The sequence below is a fragment of the Petaurus breviceps genome, unplaced genomic scaffold (genome assembly GCF_028583685.1).
Source record: "Petaurus breviceps papuanus isolate PSGF00001 unplaced genomic scaffold, PetGlider_PUasm1.0 90879, whole genome shotgun sequence".
NCBI classification, from domain to species: Eukaryota; Metazoa; Chordata; class Mammalia; order Diprotodontia; family Petauridae; genus Petaurus; species Petaurus breviceps.
In genome coordinates this window covers 12,313,527-12,335,606 of record NW_027187368.1, presented here as the reverse complement: position 1 = coordinate 12,335,606, position 22,080 = coordinate 12,313,527, and the positions used below count along the sequence as shown (strand labels likewise).

General features: G+C 39.4%; 1 protein-coding gene and 1 long non-coding RNA gene across 5 annotated transcripts in view; one reads left to right on the top strand and one right to left on the bottom strand.

Annotated features, from left to right (window-relative positions):
• Positions 1 to 10: 10 nt before the first annotated feature.
• FKBP1A (FKBP prolyl isomerase 1A) lies at positions 11 to 21,838 on the bottom strand. 3 transcript variants are annotated; one of them, XM_069073857.1, is made up of 5 exons: positions 21,577 to 21,838; positions 21,446 to 21,493; positions 6,518 to 6,630; positions 2,909 to 3,074; positions 11 to 1,153 (listed from the first exon to the last, which is right to left on the bottom strand). In XM_069073857.1, the coding sequence occupies exons 1-4, from the start codon at positions 21,611 to 21,613 to the stop codon at positions 2,946 to 2,948; spliced, it is 327 nt and encodes a 108-aa protein (XP_068929958.1). In that variant the 5' UTR covers positions 21,614 to 21,838; the 3' UTR covers positions 11 to 1,153; positions 2,909 to 2,945. The 3 variants fall into 3 exon arrangements, with proteins under 3 accessions (XP_068929958.1, XP_068929957.1, XP_068929959.1); XM_069073856.1 differs by having other exon boundaries at positions 11 to 1,127; positions 21,577 to 21,832; XM_069073858.1 differs by lacking the exon at positions 21,446 to 21,493 and having other exon boundaries at positions 11 to 1,127; positions 21,577 to 21,835.
• Positions 21,393 to 22,080, top strand: part of LOC138150421 (uncharacterized) — a 118,796-nt gene continuing 118,108 nt past the window's right edge. For both annotated transcript variants that reach the window (XR_011165568.1, XR_011165569.1), the window contains exon 1: positions 21,393 to 21,519. This is a non-coding gene — a long non-coding RNA (uncharacterized lncRNA). The remainder of the gene's footprint in view (positions 21,520 to 22,080) is intronic.

The following is a 22,080-nucleotide window of genomic DNA, read 5'->3' as shown; positions in this document are numbered from 1 at the left end:
ATACACAGAGTTGAGAAAAGCCAGCATAAAGCATTTTATTGCAATAATAAAACTTGAAATTCGTATGTGGTGGAGGGAGAGTGGGTGGTGGCAGTTTCTCTTACCAAATCACTACACAGGACAGCAAAAGGGGGGTGGGAATGGGATAGAAGGAAGGTGGGGGTGGAGGGAGGGGTATCAGCAGTAGGGGAGCTGAGCATCAAAAACAGGAGATGTTGAAGCTGTGATGACCAGCATCAGTTTTGTTTTTTGTAGAGAACACGCAACGATTTCCTGTGACAATGACTGGGCTTTCATTGTGTTGAAAATTTCTACAAACAGCACCTTCAATTTAACAATCAATTCAAGTTCTTGGAATTTAGGTAGTTTGGAGCTTTGATGGCTACTGGAGATTAAAAAAGTCCTCCAAATCCATTAGAAAACCACAAGATGGAAAAAAAAAAGTCAGGCATCAACAAAGTAGGTTTATATTGACCCAAGTTGTCCTGTAGATAAGACACCAAGTGGCGTGTCCAACACTGCATTGAAAATATCTGCTTTCAAAAGGCAGGTTAAGAGGGGGGAGGGGAAGGAGGGTTGGGTGGTTGAAGCAGCTTCTCCTTCCCCACCTTCATTTTGGACAGGGTGACTGATATGCTCCAAGGAAATCATTCAACATGGAGAATATGTCAGCCCTCAATAGCTCCTCGATCTGCTATGGCTTTACAGCAGCAGCAAAAAAAATTTTTTTTAATACATAATAGATAAATTTCATCCAAAAAAATAAAAGGGACAAAGATTTTCTCTGTCCAAATAATTCCTATTCTAAGGTTAACCCATCTGTGTGCTGTTAATGCTTGATCATACACTTAATCTTAAATCTATACCCAAAAGATTTCAATTTAAATCTAGACCCCAAAAACAAAAACAAAAAGATGAATGACTTGACAAGTTGAGGTTTACGGTGTATAGTTTAGAGACAACACATGTACAAGGAGGAAGAGTTGGAAGCAAAGCCAAGTGATAACACATTCAATCAGGGTATATGTCTATACAATGAATGTAGTGGAATATCAGGGAAAAGCTCCATACAAATCCATGTGCATTCTTCTTGAAGCTGAGACTCTGGACTCCTCCATGTGTCCAATCTATTAGGAACAGAAAAGCCAGAGTCCTACATCAATATAAAAAACATCAGTGTGAAGATAACAGAGAATATGTAACAACCTAAAGTTCTGTTCCTAACAACGAGTTGGGAAAGTTGGAGGAATCAACAACTACCTAGTCTGGTCAGCTATTCACTGAGAAGTCAGGCAACCAACTGGCTCTCAGGTGAAGTAACAGAACCACAGGAGTTAAAAGGGACCTTTAAGATATCATCTAAGTCTAACTCTTTCTTTTTATATATAAGTTCCTCAAAGAGGTCTCACAACCAGTTAATGATATGGCAGGAAACAGAACTTAAATCTTTTGATTCTCAGTACATAGTTCTTTCCAGCATAAACAGCATAAAGTAGTTTACTTTGCAAATTACAAAGTACTTTCTTCAAAAAACATCCCTGTACAATAATTGGTCAGCAGGACAAGTTTCTTAGTTTCTTCTCTCCATCTGATAGTTAAAGACGCTGAAGCTCGAAGGCAGCCAGTGATATGCCGTGGTTGGCCAGCTGGTTCCAGGAACCAGGATTCAGTTCTTGTCATGGTTATCTTGCCCCAACTTCAAGATCAGAAAAGCAAACAAAGGGCAGCTAGGTGGTGCAATGAATAGAGCACTGGCCCTGGAATCAGGAGGACCTGAGTTCAAATCCGGTCTCAGACACTTGACACATTTACTAGCTGTGTGACCATCGGAAAATCACTTAGCCCTCCAAAAAGCCAAAAAAAAAAAAAAAAATATCACCTATCCGCCCCCTCCCCCAAGTAGCTCTTGCTAAAGGTAAAGACTTTCAATCATTCATGTCCCAACTCTCTAAGACCATATGAATATAAGGAGGGATCAGATCAGGCAGAAATGTGGCAATATTCTGAGCTGGAAAGTTTCTTAGAAATCATCTATTTCATCACCTCCCCATCTCAGGGATGAGGAAACTGAGGATCAAAGATGAGAACTGACCTTCCCAAGATCACATGGGTAGTAATGAGTAGAATTTAATTTAAACTATCTACCAGATGAAAATAGTCCCTCCTCTTCAATGAACTTAGTCTAGAAAAAAGCTAGATTCAAATACAAAGCTCTTTCCATCATATCATTTTATAGATACATATAGCAGTTCATGCTACTAGAGAAAGGAGAGGGTATATAATACACTACAAGTTATCTAATGTGGCCCAGGAAGGGAAATCCCCTTTTGTTAGGGAATAAACATTAAAAAGAAAATAAAAATAACAAATTACAATTAAAAAAATAAGATTATAATTCCAAAAAAGTTAAAGGTCATAATTTTATCCAGAGATGTCTTGCTGGACTAATTTTGTAGATCTGGTTTTGCTCAAATCATTGATAAAAATGAGGTGTAAATTAGTTATATGAACCACAAGTTTTATAGGAACTAGAAGCATAGCTTTTAGGACTTCAGGGCCAAAGCTGACTGAATCAATAAGGGTAAAAAACCCCATAATCTTGAAGTCTAATAAAACGTGGGGAAAAACATGTTTTATCCCCTTTTAGAAGATGTAAACTGTACACTTTTGTGTGTATAAAAAAATCTGTCACCATTCTAGATGGTGAGTCTAACTTTAGAAGTGAAAGAACACAAAGAACAGCAGACTTAGAGACTTTGGCCCCAGTTCTGACACAAACTGGCTGTATGACTTTTAGATAAGTCACTTCACCATACCATGTATTTTGGTGAAATATACAAAGGAAAAACATGGAAGCACAGGTGAAGAAAGAAGGTTAGTATCTCTAAATCAAATATATTTTACTTACTCAAGAAACAGGGAGCTAGGGGAAGAAACCATTTCTGTCATTCCAATTTTATAAGTTCCACATCAAAGATGAGAGTAGCATTTGGTGGAATGATGCCTGGGTGACCAGTGGAACCATAAGCATAGTCTGGAGAGATGGTCATTTTTGCTCTCTGGCCCACACTCATCTATGAAAAAAAGAAGGAACAAGTGTTAACATTGTGCCTAGATAAATCAATTGCCTATCATGGGCCCCAGTTTCTTCGTCTAAATAACAAAGAAGGAAGTCCACCTAGTCCTGATGCTCTCCTGTAATCCTAGAAATCCTAATAAACAGCACCTTAACATGGAAAGTTATGTCTAATGCTTGTTGAATGAATGAGTTATATAAATGCCTCTAAGACAACTACTTATCTAAGAGAGACAGCAGAACTTTCTGACCTATAGTTTTCTTTGCTTTTTGGAGGGCAATTGGGGTTAAGTGACTTGCCCAAGGTCACACAGCTAGTTTTTGTGTCAAGTGTCTGAGACCGGATTTGAATTCAGGTCCTCCTGACTCCAGGGCCAGTGCTCTATTCACTACACCACCTAGCCATCCTGTTGACCTATAGTTTTCAATGACTAGGCCGCTATGCTTTAGGCACCTTGTAAGCAAAAATCTGGGCTATATCTTCCAAATTCCAGTGTGAAGCTAAGCCATGTTATAGATTATTTTTAGGTGACCCAATGCCAGAACTTCCTTGTTTTCAGGATATATAAGGTTTTGTATCTTCCTAGGCTGTTCCTTTCTGGATTAAAGGGAATATCACTACAGAAAAGAGGCTTTGTTACTTTTTTTTGTTTACTGGGTTTTTTTTTTTGAGGGGAGAAAGCAAGGAAATTGGGGTTTATTTGTTACTACTTTCAAATATTTAAATATCAGATTTTCTAATCACTTTTGTACATGTCTTTTGCTATGTTCGACACCCAATGACATCTTTGTAGGCAATGAAAGGGCAAAGGCAGCAGATGCAAACTTGGGGAAAAAAAACCTACCCAGTAAAGCCTGCAGAGAAAACAACAGAACTATCATTCAGTGATTGGTCTGTCCTTACTTTGCTTGCTGGTCCCAAATGATTTCTCATTTAGGTTACTTCTTTATGCTGAGCTGCTCTCTTGATTTCAGACGTGGCTTTCACCACTGCCATGAAGTTGCTTCTTCCTCTTAACCACAACCCTGCCTGCTCAGTTAATTGATTCAGGATACCTACTTGCAATGCAATTTTGTACACAGCTCTCCAATGAGTATCCCATGGCTAATGTGCCTACCTAACAGAGGTGGCATGGACATTAACTATAAAATTCCCACCCCACTCCTAGCACATTTCTATTCAAAGCCCTCTTACCAAATGTGAGGAAGAGCTAGACTGAAGCTTTATCTCCATAACTTAGTTACTAATTTATAACAGAAGCCTTGCTTTTAACAGAAGCTAAAATTTTACTCTAATGAGGAAAGGAATAACAGGTACGCAATGTCAAAAGCAGTCAAAACCAAGAATCTTGCTTAAGTAGAGATCTGAAGCTATCTTCCCCACTTAGGCTTGAATAGACACTCTTTGTAGAAGACTAATAAAATTATTAACTAGAATAGGTAAAGGAGAAGAAAACTGGAGTTGAGAGTGTGGCTTCACAATCATGATCAGTCTCGGTTCTTTTTCTTCCTCTATCCATCTTTTTGGAAGTAGAATCAAAGAATTTTAGAGTAGGAAGGGATTTCATCAGTGAGCTAATCCAATCTAAGTGCAAAAGGACTCCCACTATAACATAGATCTAAAAGGAAGTCTTTTAGACTTGTTTAAAGCCCTCCAGTGAGGAGGAACCCATCTCTCCCATCCCACTTTCGGATAGCTCTAATTATGAAGAAGTTTCTATACCAAGCCTAAATCTGTCTCTTGCAACGTCAACCCAATGATCTTGGGTCTGCCCTTTCCTTATAATTATTAGAGATAATATTATAATTGTCTCCAAATTTCTGCGAGTTGGAATCCTGCTCTCTTTTCAAGCACCATCACTTCAAGAGATATCCCAAACTAAGGAATGAGCTTATAGTAGTAACAAAGTAATATTTACATACCATATACCCTAGGACAGTAATAATAACACATAATGTGATTTCCTCACAACAACCCAGGAAGTTAAATTAGTACAACTATTTATTCTCCCTTTAGAGCAGAGGGAAAAGTGAAAGAGGCCAAGTCACTTAACTGTGGACCATGATTAAAACTCAGATCTTCTGATTCCAAGTCCAGAGTCTATTCTATCATACCACACTATCTCTCCATGTCTATATTCTATTGGGAGTTGGACGGGTAGAGTGCTGGGGTTGGAGAAGACTTAATTTCAAATCCTGTCTCAAGGATTTATAACATGACTATGTGACCCTGGGGAAAGAGTTCCCAGTCTCATTTTCCTCCCCTGTAAAACGAGGGAGTTGGACATTATAGCTTCTAAGGTCCCTCCTGGCTCAATCTACCATCCTATGATTCACTACAGATATAAGAGATGACTAGCAGTGAATCCAACCACAATAGAAAGGGAATGTCAGATCTTATTTCAAAGGAGGAACAAAGTTATATGTATACAGAAGAGATGATGAAAATTTCATGGATTACCATGAAGGAAAAAAGCCACCAAGTGTCTGTCCCTGTGTGTGATGATATGCCTGTCCACAGTTAGCTAGACTAGGTCTATTGCCAGGGCTATACTTGAAGCCTACTGAATGGTAAAAATTTGCCAAAATTTTTACTCCACTGGCAGAATACGGGGTCATCTCTCTGCTATGAGAAATTAGAGAAGGATTTTATGGAACATGACTAAAGTCAAATGAATAATTTTAAAAATTAAGGAAGGAAAGCTCAAGAAGGAAAATTGTGTAAGAAATCTCCCTAGATAGGGTAGAAAAAAAATGAATAGTTTAAAGATTCTCAAAAATTAAGCTCATTATACTTTGGTTACTCTATGATTTCACGGATGCAAATCACAAGCCTTTCCCACCATCTTGCATGATTCTTGGCAAAGTTTCTTAAAAATCCTTCACAGTGAGAATCTAGAACATTATATTTTGAGATTAATTAGCAACATATTTTAGGAGAAATAGAATTTTATGAATCTACTTGTAAAATAGAAATAAGATCTATGACAAAAGACCCTCTCTCCCCCAGTCTGTGAACTTTTGGCCCAGAAAATGAAGTTAGATTAGATTAGCTCTGAAGTTCCTTCAAGCTCTAAAATTTTGAGCCTCTGATCACCTCTCTTCCTGGCTAAATCTTCATTACTTTGGGTAAGTAAATTTTAACTCTTTACTGAGTAAATATGAATACTGTCTTAGACCATAGGTTACTAAAGTCAGATCAGGACTAATGCACCAAGGAAAACATACACAAAGATTCCTGAGGCTCATCAAAAGATATATCCTAATTAAGACTGTGAGCTTACTACTATCCAGTGGTGAGTCCCAATATTGATAGGGCATAGACACTATAGGAAGAGAAAAGACTGATCAAAGTTTTAAAAGGAAAGGCTTTTCATTGTGGTTATAGTCTTCAGAAGAGTTAAGAAATTGTATGGAACAACATCAAGAACATAAACACACCTGGGCAACTCCTTCTTCCCAGCCTCGAATCACCTCTTGCTTGCCCATCACAAACTTGAAGGGCTTATTTCTGTCACGGGAGGAATCAAACTTTTTCCCATCTTCAAGCATCCCTAAAAAACAAGGCATTTATATTATTTGGGAAATTCTGACCAAGTAATACACATCAAGTACAAAAAACATTATTGTTTACTGGGTTCAAATTCTATTTCTGATCTTCTAGACTTGGGCAACACTTTTCTTCTAAACCTAAGTTCTGCAAAATGGGAATAGTATAAAATATCATCTACTTTACAATGACTATTTTTGATAACCCCAGCTGCCTTCTCAATCTGGACCTTCTCCCATTGCTAAGTTCCTCCCAGAACCTCCATTTAGAGGAAGAGTTCAGGCCTACCAATCTTCATTCCTTTCTCAGCCCTGTTACTGACACTCCGGACATGCCCCTCTGGCATTATATTTCTGGTTCCTCCATCTTTTCACTTTCCTATTAGAATGTAAGCTCCTCAATGGGACTGGCTTTCTTTGTGACTGTATCCCTAGCAGAGTGTCTGGCTAGTAAGCACTTAATAAAAGCTTATTGACTTGACCTGTTTTATCATAGTCCTGAATATAGAACAGAAGTTTATTAGAGGACTTTCCCCAGTTTATTTCAGATTCTTCCCTGTGTTAATCATTGTGCCCCTTCCTTCAATACAAGAGAATCTAAAGTAAAGACGAGGGGCTGTCCATTCATTACTATATCTAGTAACTACTATCCTGTCACTATTCACTTGGTCAGAAGTCTGATGATCTAAGTTTCAAGGAAATGGCAAAAATGCCTCTTTGGCAGTGACACCTGAACCAGGAGAACAGTAAGATTCTCTACCTGCATGCATTTATCACTCAGGAGACTTTTTACTACTAAAGAGTTTACTGAACTCCTTCCAACTTCCTTCACCATTATAGGTTATTTCTTCACACAACAATGAAGAAAAGCCCATTCAGCACTATGAGATAATGCAAAGAAAAATGTAACCTAGACTTTCACCAACAGTACATCCCTAAATGTAACAAAGTAGCCTTTCCCAGGTCAAAATTGTGTAACTTGTGACTACTTCTTTAAATTTCCAGAACTTTTTGGGGAAAAGTAGGAATTAGTCCTAGGTTTATTCCAGAGAAACATCAAAACTTGTTTGGTGTCCTCCTTCTCTTATTCATTTTTTTTTTTTTACTTTTTGGAGGGTGATTGGGGTTAAGTAACTTGCCCAAGGTCACACGGCTAGTTTTTGTGTGTATGTTAAGTGTCTGAGGCCAGATCTGAACTCAGGTCCTCCTGACTCCAGGGCCGGTGCTCTACTCACTGTGCCACCTAGCTGCCCCCAAATGAACTTTTCTTGAAAATAGAAAAGATTAAGTGATATAAACTCAGCTAGGGAGCAACTTGTAATTGAAAACAACATTAAACTTAAGAGTCAGAAAACCTGAGTTCAAATCCACCTGGGTCCATGACAAACTGAAAGACCTTAAAGTCACTTTCCTTCTCTAGGTCTCTTATCTTCAACTGTAAAATGAAGGAGTTCACCTTGATCTCTCAGTCCCTAATAACTGTGAAACACTATACAAAGGATCTCAATTATTACTGGGATCTGTACCCCTAAGAAAACTCTCAGGAACTCCGAAGTTCCTCAGCAATTATCACAAAGTATAATTGCTCTAAAGAAACAGAATTTGATTTCCAATTAGGGAGAACTCTGAGAAAGGAATCTCAAGAACAGCAGAGTTCAGAAGAAACTCAAGCAAAAGAAAAAAAGCAAAACTTACAATTTCTGGTATTAAAGGAAATCAACTTTTCCAGGATCTAGTGCTAGCTAGGTCAGAGCAAAAACTAGATACTGAAAAAAAAAAAAAGCCCACTTCTCAAAGAGATCATTAAAAAGGGGCCTATGAGTCCTTCCCTACTCCTCTGAATTATTAACATATTATATTATACTTCTAATTTCTTTCAGGAAAAAACTACCATGGTTCTCAGATGACAGTATTTCTGAGAATACTAAAGCAGATACTAATGTGCCTGTTAAGTCATGTAATCAGGTACCCAAAAGGATGTGAGACCACCACAAAGTATGTGTTGAGATGAAGGAAAAATACTATTACTATTACCACCACAACCATCTACCACTACCACAGAGACAAATATCTTGCAATTACTTCTAAAAAGGTATGGAGGGGAAAGTGTTAAAATCAATCTAGTGTTTAATCACAGTAGCCAGAAAGTCTGGACCTTAACAAAATAGAAGGTGGGGGAAGGGCCAGAAATGAGAATATGGCTGATTCTGCTAATGGAGTACTAAGAGTAATGGAAGGAAAAGATAAATAGCAGTATCCCATATGGGGTGTTCTAATCACTAAAGCCTGAGGCGTGTACAAAGTAATGGAAAAACAGAAAAGAAAAAAAGTAAGTTCATCCAAAGCAAATTCATAGCCAGTGACTTGTAACTCAAAAACCAAATTAAATTAGCACATGAAGTCCCAAGGGCATCCCATCTATTTACCAAGACTCACGATCACTTTTAGATAAAAAAACAAATAAAAGAACCCAGATATCTAAGAATAGGGCATAGTATCAAATCTCCAGTCCTCTTTCAAACAACGGGAACATTTACCTAGAGTCCTATACCAAGAATGGGACTTGACACTCTTTGCCTTTTAGCTCATTTCTGTGTCAAAAGAACCCAAATTAAGCTGGACATTTGGTGTGGGGTATGATTTAGGAAGTTTTGCCTGAATTCTTTGGGTTGAACCTAGGTAAATAAATTGTTAGATACATAATATTTTAAAAAGTATCAAATAGGGATTTAATTCACAAAAGTGGTCCAAGAACTTGAATAAAAATACATCATTAGTTTAGCTTTATGCTAAAGCAAACTATTCCACCCACTATGCAACTCTTATCACAACTAGCACCTGAATATAAATCTTAAGCCAGTACTCACAAAATAAAACACCCAGTCCTGCAAGGTGTTACAAGGAAAACAGAAGTGATGTCTCTTGTTCTTGAAAGTCTTACGACCTGAGACATGATAAAACTCAAATATCAGAATAAGTAACACATCTTATAACCAATTAAAGTTTAATAAAATACACTGAAAGTACTGTGTATATTAAGAGATGTAAAGAAAGAGGTTGAATGAGATCACCTTAAAGGCCTCTTTCAGGCAAGATTTAAGCCTATGATTCAAGATTCTAAAATTTTATGTCCTAAGGTCACTCTCAGCTCTAACATTCTATGAATTCAAGAACTTTCTAAAACTTTGGTAAATTTCTAGATTTATTAATTTATTTAGCAGTTAATTATTGAAAACCTTGCCTGAAACAAGCAATGTGCACTCTAAATTGTAGGGGAATTCAAAAAGTATGTCCCTTACCTTAAAGGTAGATATGAAAGAAACACTCCAAACTACAAACAGCTCAAGAATTAAGTAATAAGGAGGTGGAACCAAGATTACAGGTAAAGACAGGGACTCACCTGAGTTCTTCCACATTCCCTTCCAAATAACTTGTCTCAACCTACAGATAGTAAGGGGATTAGACAACTGGTCAGGAGACTACAGGGGACCCTTTTCTGGCCCTGGGTGCTGGACTCTGTAGCATTGCCTATACACAGTTCTGAGTCAAGAGTTCTAGCACTACAGAGTACAGCTGCAGGGGAGAAGGCACCCTGGTCACAGTTCCAGGGCAGAAAAAAGTGCTTGTGGTCTCTCACAGGCTAGGAGAGCAGTGATCACACCTCTCCTTAAATCATATCACCTTGGAAGAACTGAAAACTTACACACTTCCAGAATTAGCTCTAAAAACATCAACACAAAAAACCCAAAGCTTGGGACAGTGTCCGAGGAGCAGAGCCCAACTTTAACATAAAGTTAAAGGTCAAGAAATAGGCTAGAGTGGGGCGGCCAGGTAGCACAGTAAGTAAGAGCACCGGCTCCAGTGTCAGGATGACCTGGGGATTGAATCCGGGCTCAGACACTTAGCACCACACCCAGAAACACCTGGCCGTGTAACCTTGAGCAAGTTACTTAACCCTGATTGCTTTATTAAAAAAAAAAACAACAAAGAAACAGGCTAGAAAAATGAGCAAATAACAAAAAAACCTGACCAGAGAAAGATCCTTTGGTAACAGGAAGATCAAAACACAAACTCAGAAGGCAACAAAGTCAAAATAGCTACGAGCAAAGTCAAGAAAAATATGAACTAGTCTCAGTCCCTCCCCCAGTTACTGGAATAGCTCAAAATGGACTTCAAAAATCAAATAAGTAGAGGAAAAACTGGGAAAAGAAATGAGTGATGCAAGATAAAAGCGTCAGCACCCTGGTAAAGGAGGCACCAAAAATAATGAGGAAAATAACACCTCAAAAGACAGAATGGAATAGGTCAAAAAGAGACACAAAAATCCATTTAAGAGCTCCTTAAAAAGCAAAATTGGCCAAATGGAAAAAAATGTACATAAACTCACTGAAAAGAACAACTTAAAACACAGAATTCACCAAAATGAAAAGGAGGTACAAAAAACTCAATGGAGAAAATAATTTCTTAAAAATTAGAACTGGGTAAGTGGTAGCTAATGACTCCATGAGACATCAAGAAACAATAAAACCAAACCAAAAGAATGAAAAACAAATGAAAATGTGAAACATCTCATTGGAAAAGAGAATGAGGAGAGATGATTTAAGAATTATTGGATTACTTGAAAGCCATGATCAAGTAGTACCACAAAATTTTACAAGGTGGTATGAAAATGCAAAACGAGTGCCTACACACTCATAGGAGAGATCAGCGGATGACAGTGGTTAAGGAGATTCCTGTGGAGGGAAAAGAAACTAAACTAACTCTAAACTAAAAGGAAGGATTTGGATTGGTGTAAAGAGGAAGGAGGCATTTCATGCATATAAAGGAGACTGTATTTAAGCCACTGTTAACAGGCGAATCTAGCCCAAGTCAGAAATTTACAAGGAGAAAAGGTTAAAAAGAGTCCAAGACCATATATGCACCAAACCTTTTTACAGAATTCTGCAAATCCTTAAGTTCTCAGTGGATTCCAAATACTTGTTGGCTGGAATGGAAGGAAATATAATAGGGGCTTTCCAGCAATTGTTATCAAGCTACAAGTTAGGAATCTTTGTTCTAGAGTGCCTTTTAATAGACTAACCAGATTTAGGTTAATTCTACATATCACTAGAGAAACAATATACATGCTATGAAGGGAACAGCAAACAAAGAATTTACCAGTCACTTCACTGACACCAATAACCACTGCAAGGTAAGATTTACCTACTCTTTGCTGAAACCACAGCAAGAAAACTCATTAGCTGAATTATGTGAACTTTTACTTAATGTGGTAATTTTGTACTTTTAAAAAGGCAACATAAAATCTTACAGTCCAAAGGACTTCCAGGCTACTTACTCCAAAGCCTACCTGAAACATGAATACTGTTTATATTTCCAAGTGATCATCCCTGGCTAATTTCACTCCTTGAAGATCTCAAGTAATCCTTAGTTTTCTCTTTTTCAAGACCTTCAGTGACTCATTACTTACTTGGATAGTTTTAACTACTGAAGACATTGATCACTCCTTCAACCATTTATTTGTGGCAGTTGCTAGAATGCTTTCCATCCTGGACATGTGAATATTCTTCATAAAATATGGCACCCAAACACGATATTCTAGATGTAGCTATAAGTGTAGAATATTAATTATATGCCTTACTGCTCTACACATTTTAAGTTTCTCTTTTTGACTATATTATAAACAACTCAACATCAAGAAATACTCCTTATATTTCCATATCCTTTCACAGAGATGTTAACAAAATCTTCAATATGCTGTAAATACTAAGGAAATATATTTTATTAGATTTTATTAAAAGAACTTCATTAAAAAAACTGGCTGAACACCACCATTTTTCCTTATATGGTTAGTGGAATTCTGGGAATGGTGAAATTACACTCCTGTAACATATAACCTAATGCTCAATGTAGAGCTTCTATTTCTAAATCACAGAAAACTCAAAGAGAAAAATAGAAATTTTAGACCAAAAGTGGAAAACAATCTAGGGAAAGAACAAAGGTCACAAACGACATTATTAAAAAAAGAGGCTCAAAGTCCTGTACCACAACTAAACTGCTGATAGAAATCTGTTCTTGTTCTTTTCCAACTTTGGTTCAGCTGTTCTTTAGGGTGTCTACTAGTTGGGAAGACATTTTATTTATGCCCCCTGGGGAATGAATGGGAAGAGACTGGATATCCTTCTCTAAAACTGTAACCACCTCCCCCTCTTCATTATCACTTTGCTATGAATCATGAGATAATGGGAAAGAGAAAAAAACAAAAGGAAGTGGGCTAAGACAGGATTTCACTTGAGGAAATGGTTACATAGTGTTAGTGTTCCTCTGTTCAAACCACATAGAAAAGATTCTGCTCAGTAGATAAGACTAAGAAAAAAGAAAAGGTGTTACTTAGAAAAGTAGTTTTCACTGGCATCATTAAATTTCATTTTCAACCCAGTACATGGAGAAATTTCCTCAAATTCTAACATAATCTCATTCCTATAAAAATAAATGTCTTTTGTTTTTCTATTACATTAAATTCCAGATATACTTTCCCTATATATCAAGTGATCATCTCTTGCAAAAAAAATTTTTTAAAGTAATGCTTGTTTGCTTTTAAAGCAAAAAGATTATGCACACCACACACATACACACCCCACCAGAAAAAAAGAAACAAACAAAAAACAAAACTGGTTAACAATTTCCATATAATTGCTACAGTACTTATTATGTTTAAAAAAGAAATGATTAATGACATGGGCTCAGTTGCTGATTTATTTTTTCAGCAAACTGTCCATATAAACTAAAAAGTGAGGCAACTTTCTTCAGAGATCAAAACATGGAAACAGCCCAAACATGCTTACAACATGCTGTTCAATTATTAAGTGAAAGAAATGATTTCTGCATTTAAATAAGAAAAACAAGTTTTTCTTTTACTTAAAACTGAAATGCTGTACACTAAAACCTATAGAGAGATTTCAAAGTAAAAATTATCCTATCAGAAGAAAGGGAAAGATTTTGGAAGTACTTGTAAATAGCTAAAGACAGATGTCTACACTGTCCATTTCTATCAGGCTATCTTCTTTCCTTCTGTATATAATGCTCCTTGCTTTCTTTGTGTGGCTTCTAAGTGATGATTAATGATTTACACTTTCCCTTTAAATCCTAGGCCTTTGTAGCTTTACTGGTCTCTTAAAAGTATCTCTCTCTGACTAAGCATTAAAGCATGTAATGCTTAAAAGTACAATAATCCAAGCACTATTGCTTTCTCAAAGTAGAGGTGGCTTCCTGCATATTTTCTTATGTCTGCCTCAGAAGGCAACATGATGTAGTTAGTAGAAATAACTGCACTTAGAGTCAGAGGGCCTAGGCTCACATTCTGGCTCTGTCACTCATTAGGTATGTGACCCTCGACAAGTCACAATCTTTCTGGGCTTCAGTTTCTATTATCTGTAAAATGAAGGAGTTTGCTTAAATCTGTAAACTGTTTTACTGTTCTAAATTTATGGTCCCTCGGCATCTTCCTGAGTTCAAATCTAGCTCCAAGCACTTACTTGCTGTATGATATTGGGCAAGTCACTTAACCCTGTTTGCCTAAGTTTCCTCATCTGTAAACTGAGCTGGAGAAGGAAATGGCAAACCACTCCAGTATCTCTGCCAAGAGAACCCCAAATGGGCTCACAACAAAAGTGCTAAAAATGTAAATCACTATTCACATTAAAAATATAGCTATGTAACTTTTGTTGTTTTAACTCCATTAACACATTTCCCCTTCTGACAAAGATTAGTATCTGCATAATGTATTGCTAATAAAAAAAAAAACCCCTGCATATTTACAGGAAGCATTTGGAAAAAGACAACCTTGTCCTTAGCTTAGAGATCTGATAGCAAACATCTCAATAGTATTTGGCTCTGCTTCTAGGACTGCAGACAGTATATACTTGCCAGGTCTTTGCCACAGTTGGCAGGCAGTCTACACCAGAGGCCTATGACAGAACACGAAAGTTTGCCTAAAGCTCCCAGGCATAGCACACCACCCCTAATTGCTAGTACTAGAGAAGTAGATGATCTAAAACATTTGCCCTCTGAATGAACCATTCTCCAATTTCTCAAACATTAAAATCATTCCCCAACTTGAAAAACACACATACAAGCCAAATATACAGAGGTAGCTCAGAAAATGAACTGGAAGACAAACATCATATCTTTGTTAAGATCATTTATTTTGACAGGTACATATGCATAGAGTACAGGTCATCTATTGCAACACAGAGCTGCTCTAAGCCCCTAATTTATAAGTTTCTGTAGGTACTGAAACAAGATGACATATGGCAGCCCTTTAAGGGACAGATTTTTTTTTTTGCTTTTTGGAGGGCAATTTGGGGTTAAGTAACTTGCCCAAGGTTACATGGCGCGCATGTGTGAAGTGTCTGAGGCCAGAAATGAACTTGGGTCCTCCTGATTCTGGGGCCAGCGCTTTACTCGCTGCACCACCTAGCCGCCTCATGGACAGATATTATTAATGCAAGATACTTTGCACCCTTAGAAGAGGCATCTAGATGTGCAGTGAATAGTTGAATCTAAGACTCGTGCTTTTAAACTGCAGTTAAATTTCAATTATTTTAGGAGTTCTTTCCAATATCTAAGCTCTTTAATGCTTCTTCCTCCTTACATCTTTCTTTCACTTTGTGTCTTAAAAGTACACTTACCAGGAACTAAACAAAGGATGAAAAAAAGGTCAATAACAGTTAATTTTGCCACAATGTTTTCTGGTCCCTTCCCACTTCCCATTAGCATCTTAAACTTCCACAAGGTAGGGGAGAGACCCAGGACTCTTGAAGGCCACAACACTAGAACACAATCTCTTGACTGTTATGTGCATCACCTGGATGCCTGTCATTCCAGAACCAGCTTAGGGGGTGGCTAGGTTGCTGTTAATAGAGCACTGGCCCTGGAGTCAGGAGGACCTGAGTTCAAATCCAACCTAAGCACTTAACACTTACTAGCCATGTGACCTTGGGCAAGTCACTCAACCCCAACTGCCCTGCCTTCCCCATCCAAAAAACCAAACAAACAACCCCCCCACCCCCCAGCTTAGCTAAATTTGCATATGCTCACCACTAAGAATTTTTCAGTCCATTGACATTTGTGAAGATTATCCACAATGGTAGGAGGGGACTATCCACACTGATGAAGTATGGATATAGCCACATAAAAACTTGCAAGTATTTTGGTGGTTGCTCTGGTAAAAGTTTAGGTGGGAGAAAATTGCAGCTGATGGCTAAAAGATATGGATTTTTAAAAAAGCTTACCTATGATAATCCTATCTATTTCTATGGAAAATGAAAGAAAACTTTCCCTCAAATAGTCACCTCTTCAAGGTGCATGCCACTACAAGTTAACTAAGTACATTATGTAGGGGCAGCTAGGTGGCCCAGTGAATAGAGCACTGGCCCTGGAGTCAGAAGACCTTAGTCCAAATTCAGCCTCAGACACTTGACACGTACTAGCTATGTGACCTTGGGCAAGTCACGTTTTTAAACCCCAACTGCTCTGCCTTCCCCCCTCCAAAAGAAGTACATTATTTAACATCATTTTCCATTCCAGACAAATGTTTGCCTTGACATAGAAAGGGATGTAGCAAGGTAACCATATATTATTTTATTCTATGTCAGTCAGATGCATAGAGAATAGAAATGTTTTGTATGATCAAAACCAATATATATATTTCAATGGGTAAACAAGTTTAATAATCTCCTTATGATAACATCAAAGCCCAAAACAGAATTACCTCATTTTTTAAAAAGTCTAGACCTATGATATTATCTGTGAAGGGAACTCCTATTGTGATAATGTTGCAGACTGACAATTCTTCTGCAATTTATGGTCTTAAGAGAGTTGCTGAGGGCCCTGAGACTTGACTTGTCCATGATTACACAACCAGCATAATTGAAAGGCAATATTTAAATTCAAGTCTCAGTAGTTCCACAACTGGACTTTCTATCCATTTTACCAGTGATTCTCTCCCTCACAGACGAGGAAAGACTGGTATGAAAGAACCAGGTTGGTGTGGTAAAGTACCTACCTCCAAGTCATGATAAGCCAGGTTGGTATGGAAACCACCAAAAAATTCTCTTCATTCCAATATAAGAACAATGCTACAACTTACTGAGTTCTTGAAAAAACAAAAACAAAACCTGTAACCCTCCTAAATAAAACAATCTTCTAAACTCAGGAAATATTTTTTTTTTTGCCTTTTTGGAGGGCAATTGGGGTTAAGTAACTTGGCCAAGGTTACACGGCTAGTTTTTTTTGTATGGGTGTTAAATGTCTGAGGCCAGAATTGAACTTGGGTCCTCCTGACTCCGACACCTAGCCGCCGTAAACTCAAGGAAATCTTAACCTGAAATCTGTGAACGTTTTAAAAAATATATTTTTTTCTTTTGTCATTCTGTATATTTTATGCATTTTTATTTTTATTATTCTATATATTCATGCATTATATATTTTATGCATATTTTTAAAACATTCCAAGAATGGTCCATAGGCCTCACTTGACTAACAAACAAATGTTAAGAAGCTCCGCTCTAACAAAATTCTCATTATCTTCTCACTGAAAGTAATTGAAATATCAGCTAGAAACCTGCTACTTCATGGAAGAATGCTACAGAAGACTAGTAACAGCAACATTGTGACTTAAGGATGCAACTGTATGTAGACCAGCAAAAGAGCACTAGGATAAAATGCCTGGGTGAGAGTTCAGTTACCATATGGCGTTTACGACCCAAGATCGAAATAAAGCCGTGACAGCCAAAGGATACCTGAGGATCTGGGTATAGAAGGCTGCAGGAACCTCCTACCCCCTTGGAACTGAGGCATAACAAAGATCATTCCAAAATACTGGCCTGGGTGGAAGGGCTGTCTAGGCCCCAACAAGCTTTGTCAGAGTTCAAAGAAGAGAGACCATCCCTTTTGCCACACCCCACCCCAGAAGCCAAGATAGCATCTAACAATATCTGGCAACACACAGATTTATTAACCAGATTCTAGCTCCAATTCTGGTTCTGTCACTCTGGTCAAGTCACAACTTCTCGTACCAGGGGAAAAAAATCAGTAAACCTGCATTCTGGTTCCAGCTAGAACATTAATTCACTGTATGGGTCCATCACATCACCTCTACGGGCTTTAGTAAGGCTTCACCAATTATGTTAAGTGCTTGTGCTTGGATTTGAAGAATAGGAAGGCAACAGAAAAACAAAGACAGTGTTGTATATGTGAAAGACAGGAAAAAAAGACAGTTGCATTTGCAGGGAATGAGAGTGTTACTAACAATGACCTCGTATCCCACTTTAATGCCATAGATTATCCAACCTAGACACCAAGGGAGGCAGAAGTGTCAAAGGATCATAGATCTAGAGCTGAAAGGGATCTCAGTGGCCCATCTAGTCCCATTTCCTTTTACAGATGAAGAAACTGAGGCCCAAGGAAGTTAAGTGCCTTGCCCAAGGTTCCAAAGGCAGTAAGCATTCCAGGTAGGAATTGAACCTAGGTCTTCTATATTCATAGTGCTCTTCATGAGGTCAGAAGAATTTGCACTGCACAACAAACAGAAGATACTTGCTTTATGAAATGATAAAAAATTTCTACCAATTCTATATTGCTCTCACAATGGCAGACTAGTTTTTGTGAACAAAAAAGCACAGTATGTCAGAACATGTTCAACGTAAGGATGAGAGCTTCTTCTAATAACGTAGATGGGGAGATAACCGATTTAGTGCTTTACCTTCTTCTAAACAAAATTGTAAATGCCCGTTCAGTCAGTAAGCATTTATTAAGTGTTTGATCATGTGCCTGGCACTGTGCTATTCAGGGATGCTACAACTCTCCCTCAGGGTACTTCAAAAAGAGGCTGAAGCAGCTTGAAACTATATTCAACATTTCACCCATTCTGTATTTTCCTTGAGGGGCATGTAGATTCCCTGCCAAACATTATGTACTTCATAGAGATTTCTTGTTCCAAGAAGGGTGTAAGAACATTTATAATTTCCATATCCCACCATAATTTCTGTACCACTAATGAATAACACAGAACTTTCACGTCAGACAGTAGTTTCCCCTACACCACCCTTCCACCCCCATCCTCAAGCTTAGAAAGACACAAGTCTTAAACAGGTTATTCCTGTGAGGCTAGTGGTAAATAACCATTGGAACAACACCTGTTGAGAAAGCAAGAACAGCCTATTCTAGTGTGCACGAGGCAGAGATGGCTTATGACTGCTGTGTTTTTGTATAGCTTATCAAAAATGAAATAAAAAGAAAGCTTTTGTATTAGTGTACTTACCCACATCAGGGTCTTACTGCTGAGCAGTTTTGTTTTTTGTTTTGGGGATGTGGGGGTGAGTACAACCCAGGAGGAAAATACAGCTTCAAAGGAAAGACGCAGTAGGGATCTGATGGTATACTAAGTCTTACAGCAATCTGTTCTCTTATGAAAATGCTACATACATGTAGTGCCATTTCAAATAGGGCACTTGGTGAAATTTGGTTATACTCACATTTATGGTTCCTGTTATCCTGACAGCACAAACATCTTCCACTATATTCCTTATATCAATATTGACCTATATGTCTAATAGATAGGACCTGGGACACAAGTCAATGGGTAAAAATGGCTGACATTTGACAGTGTGCTGTAGTGGAAAGACTACTAAACTGAAGTTAGGAGATCTAGGTTTTAGTCATTTTGCCACTAATTTTCTGTGTAATCTTAAGTAAAACACAACCTCTCTAGGACCCAATTTTCTCATAAAAAAAAAAAAGTTTGGCAAATGAGTTCTAATATTCCTTTCACTCCTCAAATCTAGTGATTCTGCAATGGTTTCTTGGAAGTTGAAAAATTTTAATTTAGCACCATATATAGGACCAATAAAAGTCTGGGACAAAATTTTCCTCACTGAGAATTTTTGAAATAGTTTCCTTTCAGATAGTCTTGTTAGGTTCTAGCTTTTTTTCCTTCCTCTAAAGCCCACTTCCAGGTAAAGAAAAACAGAAAAGGGAAACATTTCTTCATTCTTGTACCACAAATCATTTTTTCCCTGCCCCCAAACAAATGGATCTGCTCAAAATCCTGGACAGGAGGTGGAAGAGCTTCCTCTATAAGAATTACTGTTATTGCCAACTATTTCCTGATAAGATGGGGGAGGATGCCCAATTATTCATATCTACGTGACTGTTGCTACACCCATCCTGCTCTCCCTCTCAATCTGAGGAACTGAAATAATATTAGTATTCTCCTTCTGCCTCAAAAAAATGAAATAGGAGCAAAGTATTAAGATTTTTCTCAACAACCAGTTTAACTGCTCCATATGGTGTAATCACTATAGTATGACTATCAACATTTTAAAAAATCACATAATACAAATTATTTGGGCATGGTAGCTTGAACACTAGTTGATGAATTTCAGGTAGCACAGATTTAGAAGCAACAGTATAGGGCACCAAGGGAGAGACCATCCCACCAGGATTGAATCAAAGGAGACCATTAGAGTGATCTTCTGATCTGACAGATGAAGTCTCCACCTACAGAAGCTGAGTGCCAAGTAGCTATAGTTCAAACTCAGTGGTACAGTAAAATTTTGATTTGGAAACAGCAAAAACAGAGAAACAAGGAGAAAGAGCAAATCCCATCTCACTTCCTCTGGAGGAAGCTAATCCATGACTAAAGAGGCTTGGATGGGAAAACACTTTAAGGGCCCCAAGGAAATAGACCCACCCAACGCCGGAAAAGAACTCAAGCACTAAAAGACTTGGAAAGAGACAGTTTTGAGGCCCACAGATTGAGAGAACACTCCCCACCATCCCTATTTCTTCTGAAAAGGAGAACTGGGGGTGGGGGGAGGAAGTAGAGGAACAGTTACCAGTTATTCAGGAGCATAAGGTATCAAGGGAAAGGAGAGTTGCAAAACAATTCGCAAAAGAGCCATTTTGCTATTTTTGATACAACAAAAAAAATTCTGAATCCCCATAGAGAATAAAGTACCTCTCTATTAAAAAATTCTCCCATTAAAGTTTTATTCTTTGCTGGGAAACCTTGGAATTCAATGGAGACTAAAGGAGCACTCCAGAGGATAATGTGTCAGCACAGAAAGATACAACCAGGCATTAAGACTTGGAGCTTGATTGGTGTAAAGGACACACCACTGACCCATTTAGATTGCACACCACATTTTAAGATAGGAAGAGCCCAACCAGGCCAGGATCACCATATATGGGTCAGCAGTATGGATGGAAAGCTAGCTGCGTTTCCAATGGGACAGAGAACTTAATTTTTTTTCCCCCAAAGTACTACCCAGTAAGAATCTGAAGCCTTTCAGATATATAAATGTTAATTGTTAACGGGTGGGTGGGCGGTGGGAGTGACAGAAAGCACCTTCCCCCTCCTGCCTCATTCCCTTCTGGGGGCCATATACAGGTGGAGACTAGATCTAAGGAAATATGTGGAGAAGGAAAAAAAACAAACAAACAGATCTCGACCTGCAAGGAGTCAGAGATGGATGCCAGAATCCCCTCAGCACTCTAAACTCCAGGGGCCCCCAGTTCACCAAACCCCAGACACCCCCAACCCATAAATCTCGCCCACAAAGCCCCATTCCACCCCCACACGCATACCTCCTTTCCCCGCCCCTCCCACGGAGCCCCATCAGAGGCCCATTCATCCACAGACTGCCCCTAGGGCCCCACCCCGCCCCCCCCAAAAACCCCCCTTCCCCCTCCCCCAGGCCCTCATCCACCCCCATACCCCCCCTCCCCCGCAGGGAGCCGCGGGAGGGGGCCCGCACTCACCCGTGTAGTGCACCACGCAGGTCTGGCCGCGCTTGGGGAAGGTGCGCCCTGAGGAGACAGAGGGGACAGACACGGTGAGCGAGGGGCAGGCGGCGGGGGGAGGGGGACGGGCCCCGGCCCGGGCTACTCACCGTCTCCGGGGGAGATGGTTTCCACCTGCACTCCCATCCCGGCCGGCCTTGAGCGGGTCGGGGGTCGCTGCTCCGCGGGGCGCGGGCACGAGGCGAGGTGAGGCGATGAGGGAGCCTGGCGGGTCTAACGGCGGACGCGGCCTCACGCGCGACTCCCGGCGGGCAGAAGGACAGACTGGCTCGCACACCGGCCCAGGCGGTTTTTCACCACTACCCCCCCTTGCCCCGCTCGGCACCCGCCTCGGCGCACCACCGCGCATGCGCGCCCCCGCCCTACACGCCGCCACGCCGCCGCACCCTTCCACTCTCTCCCCCTCCCTCCACCTCCGCCCAGAACGCCCTCCCACGAGATGGGATAGGGTGGGAGGAACTGTTGGAGGGAGAAAGCTAGGGCGCGTGTGCGCACTCTCGGACCCCTGAGGGACTCACGCAGACACTGGCGCGCGCGCGCACGTATGCACGCGGAGTTCTTCGGCTGCAGCGGTCCGTACTGCACGCCGCGCC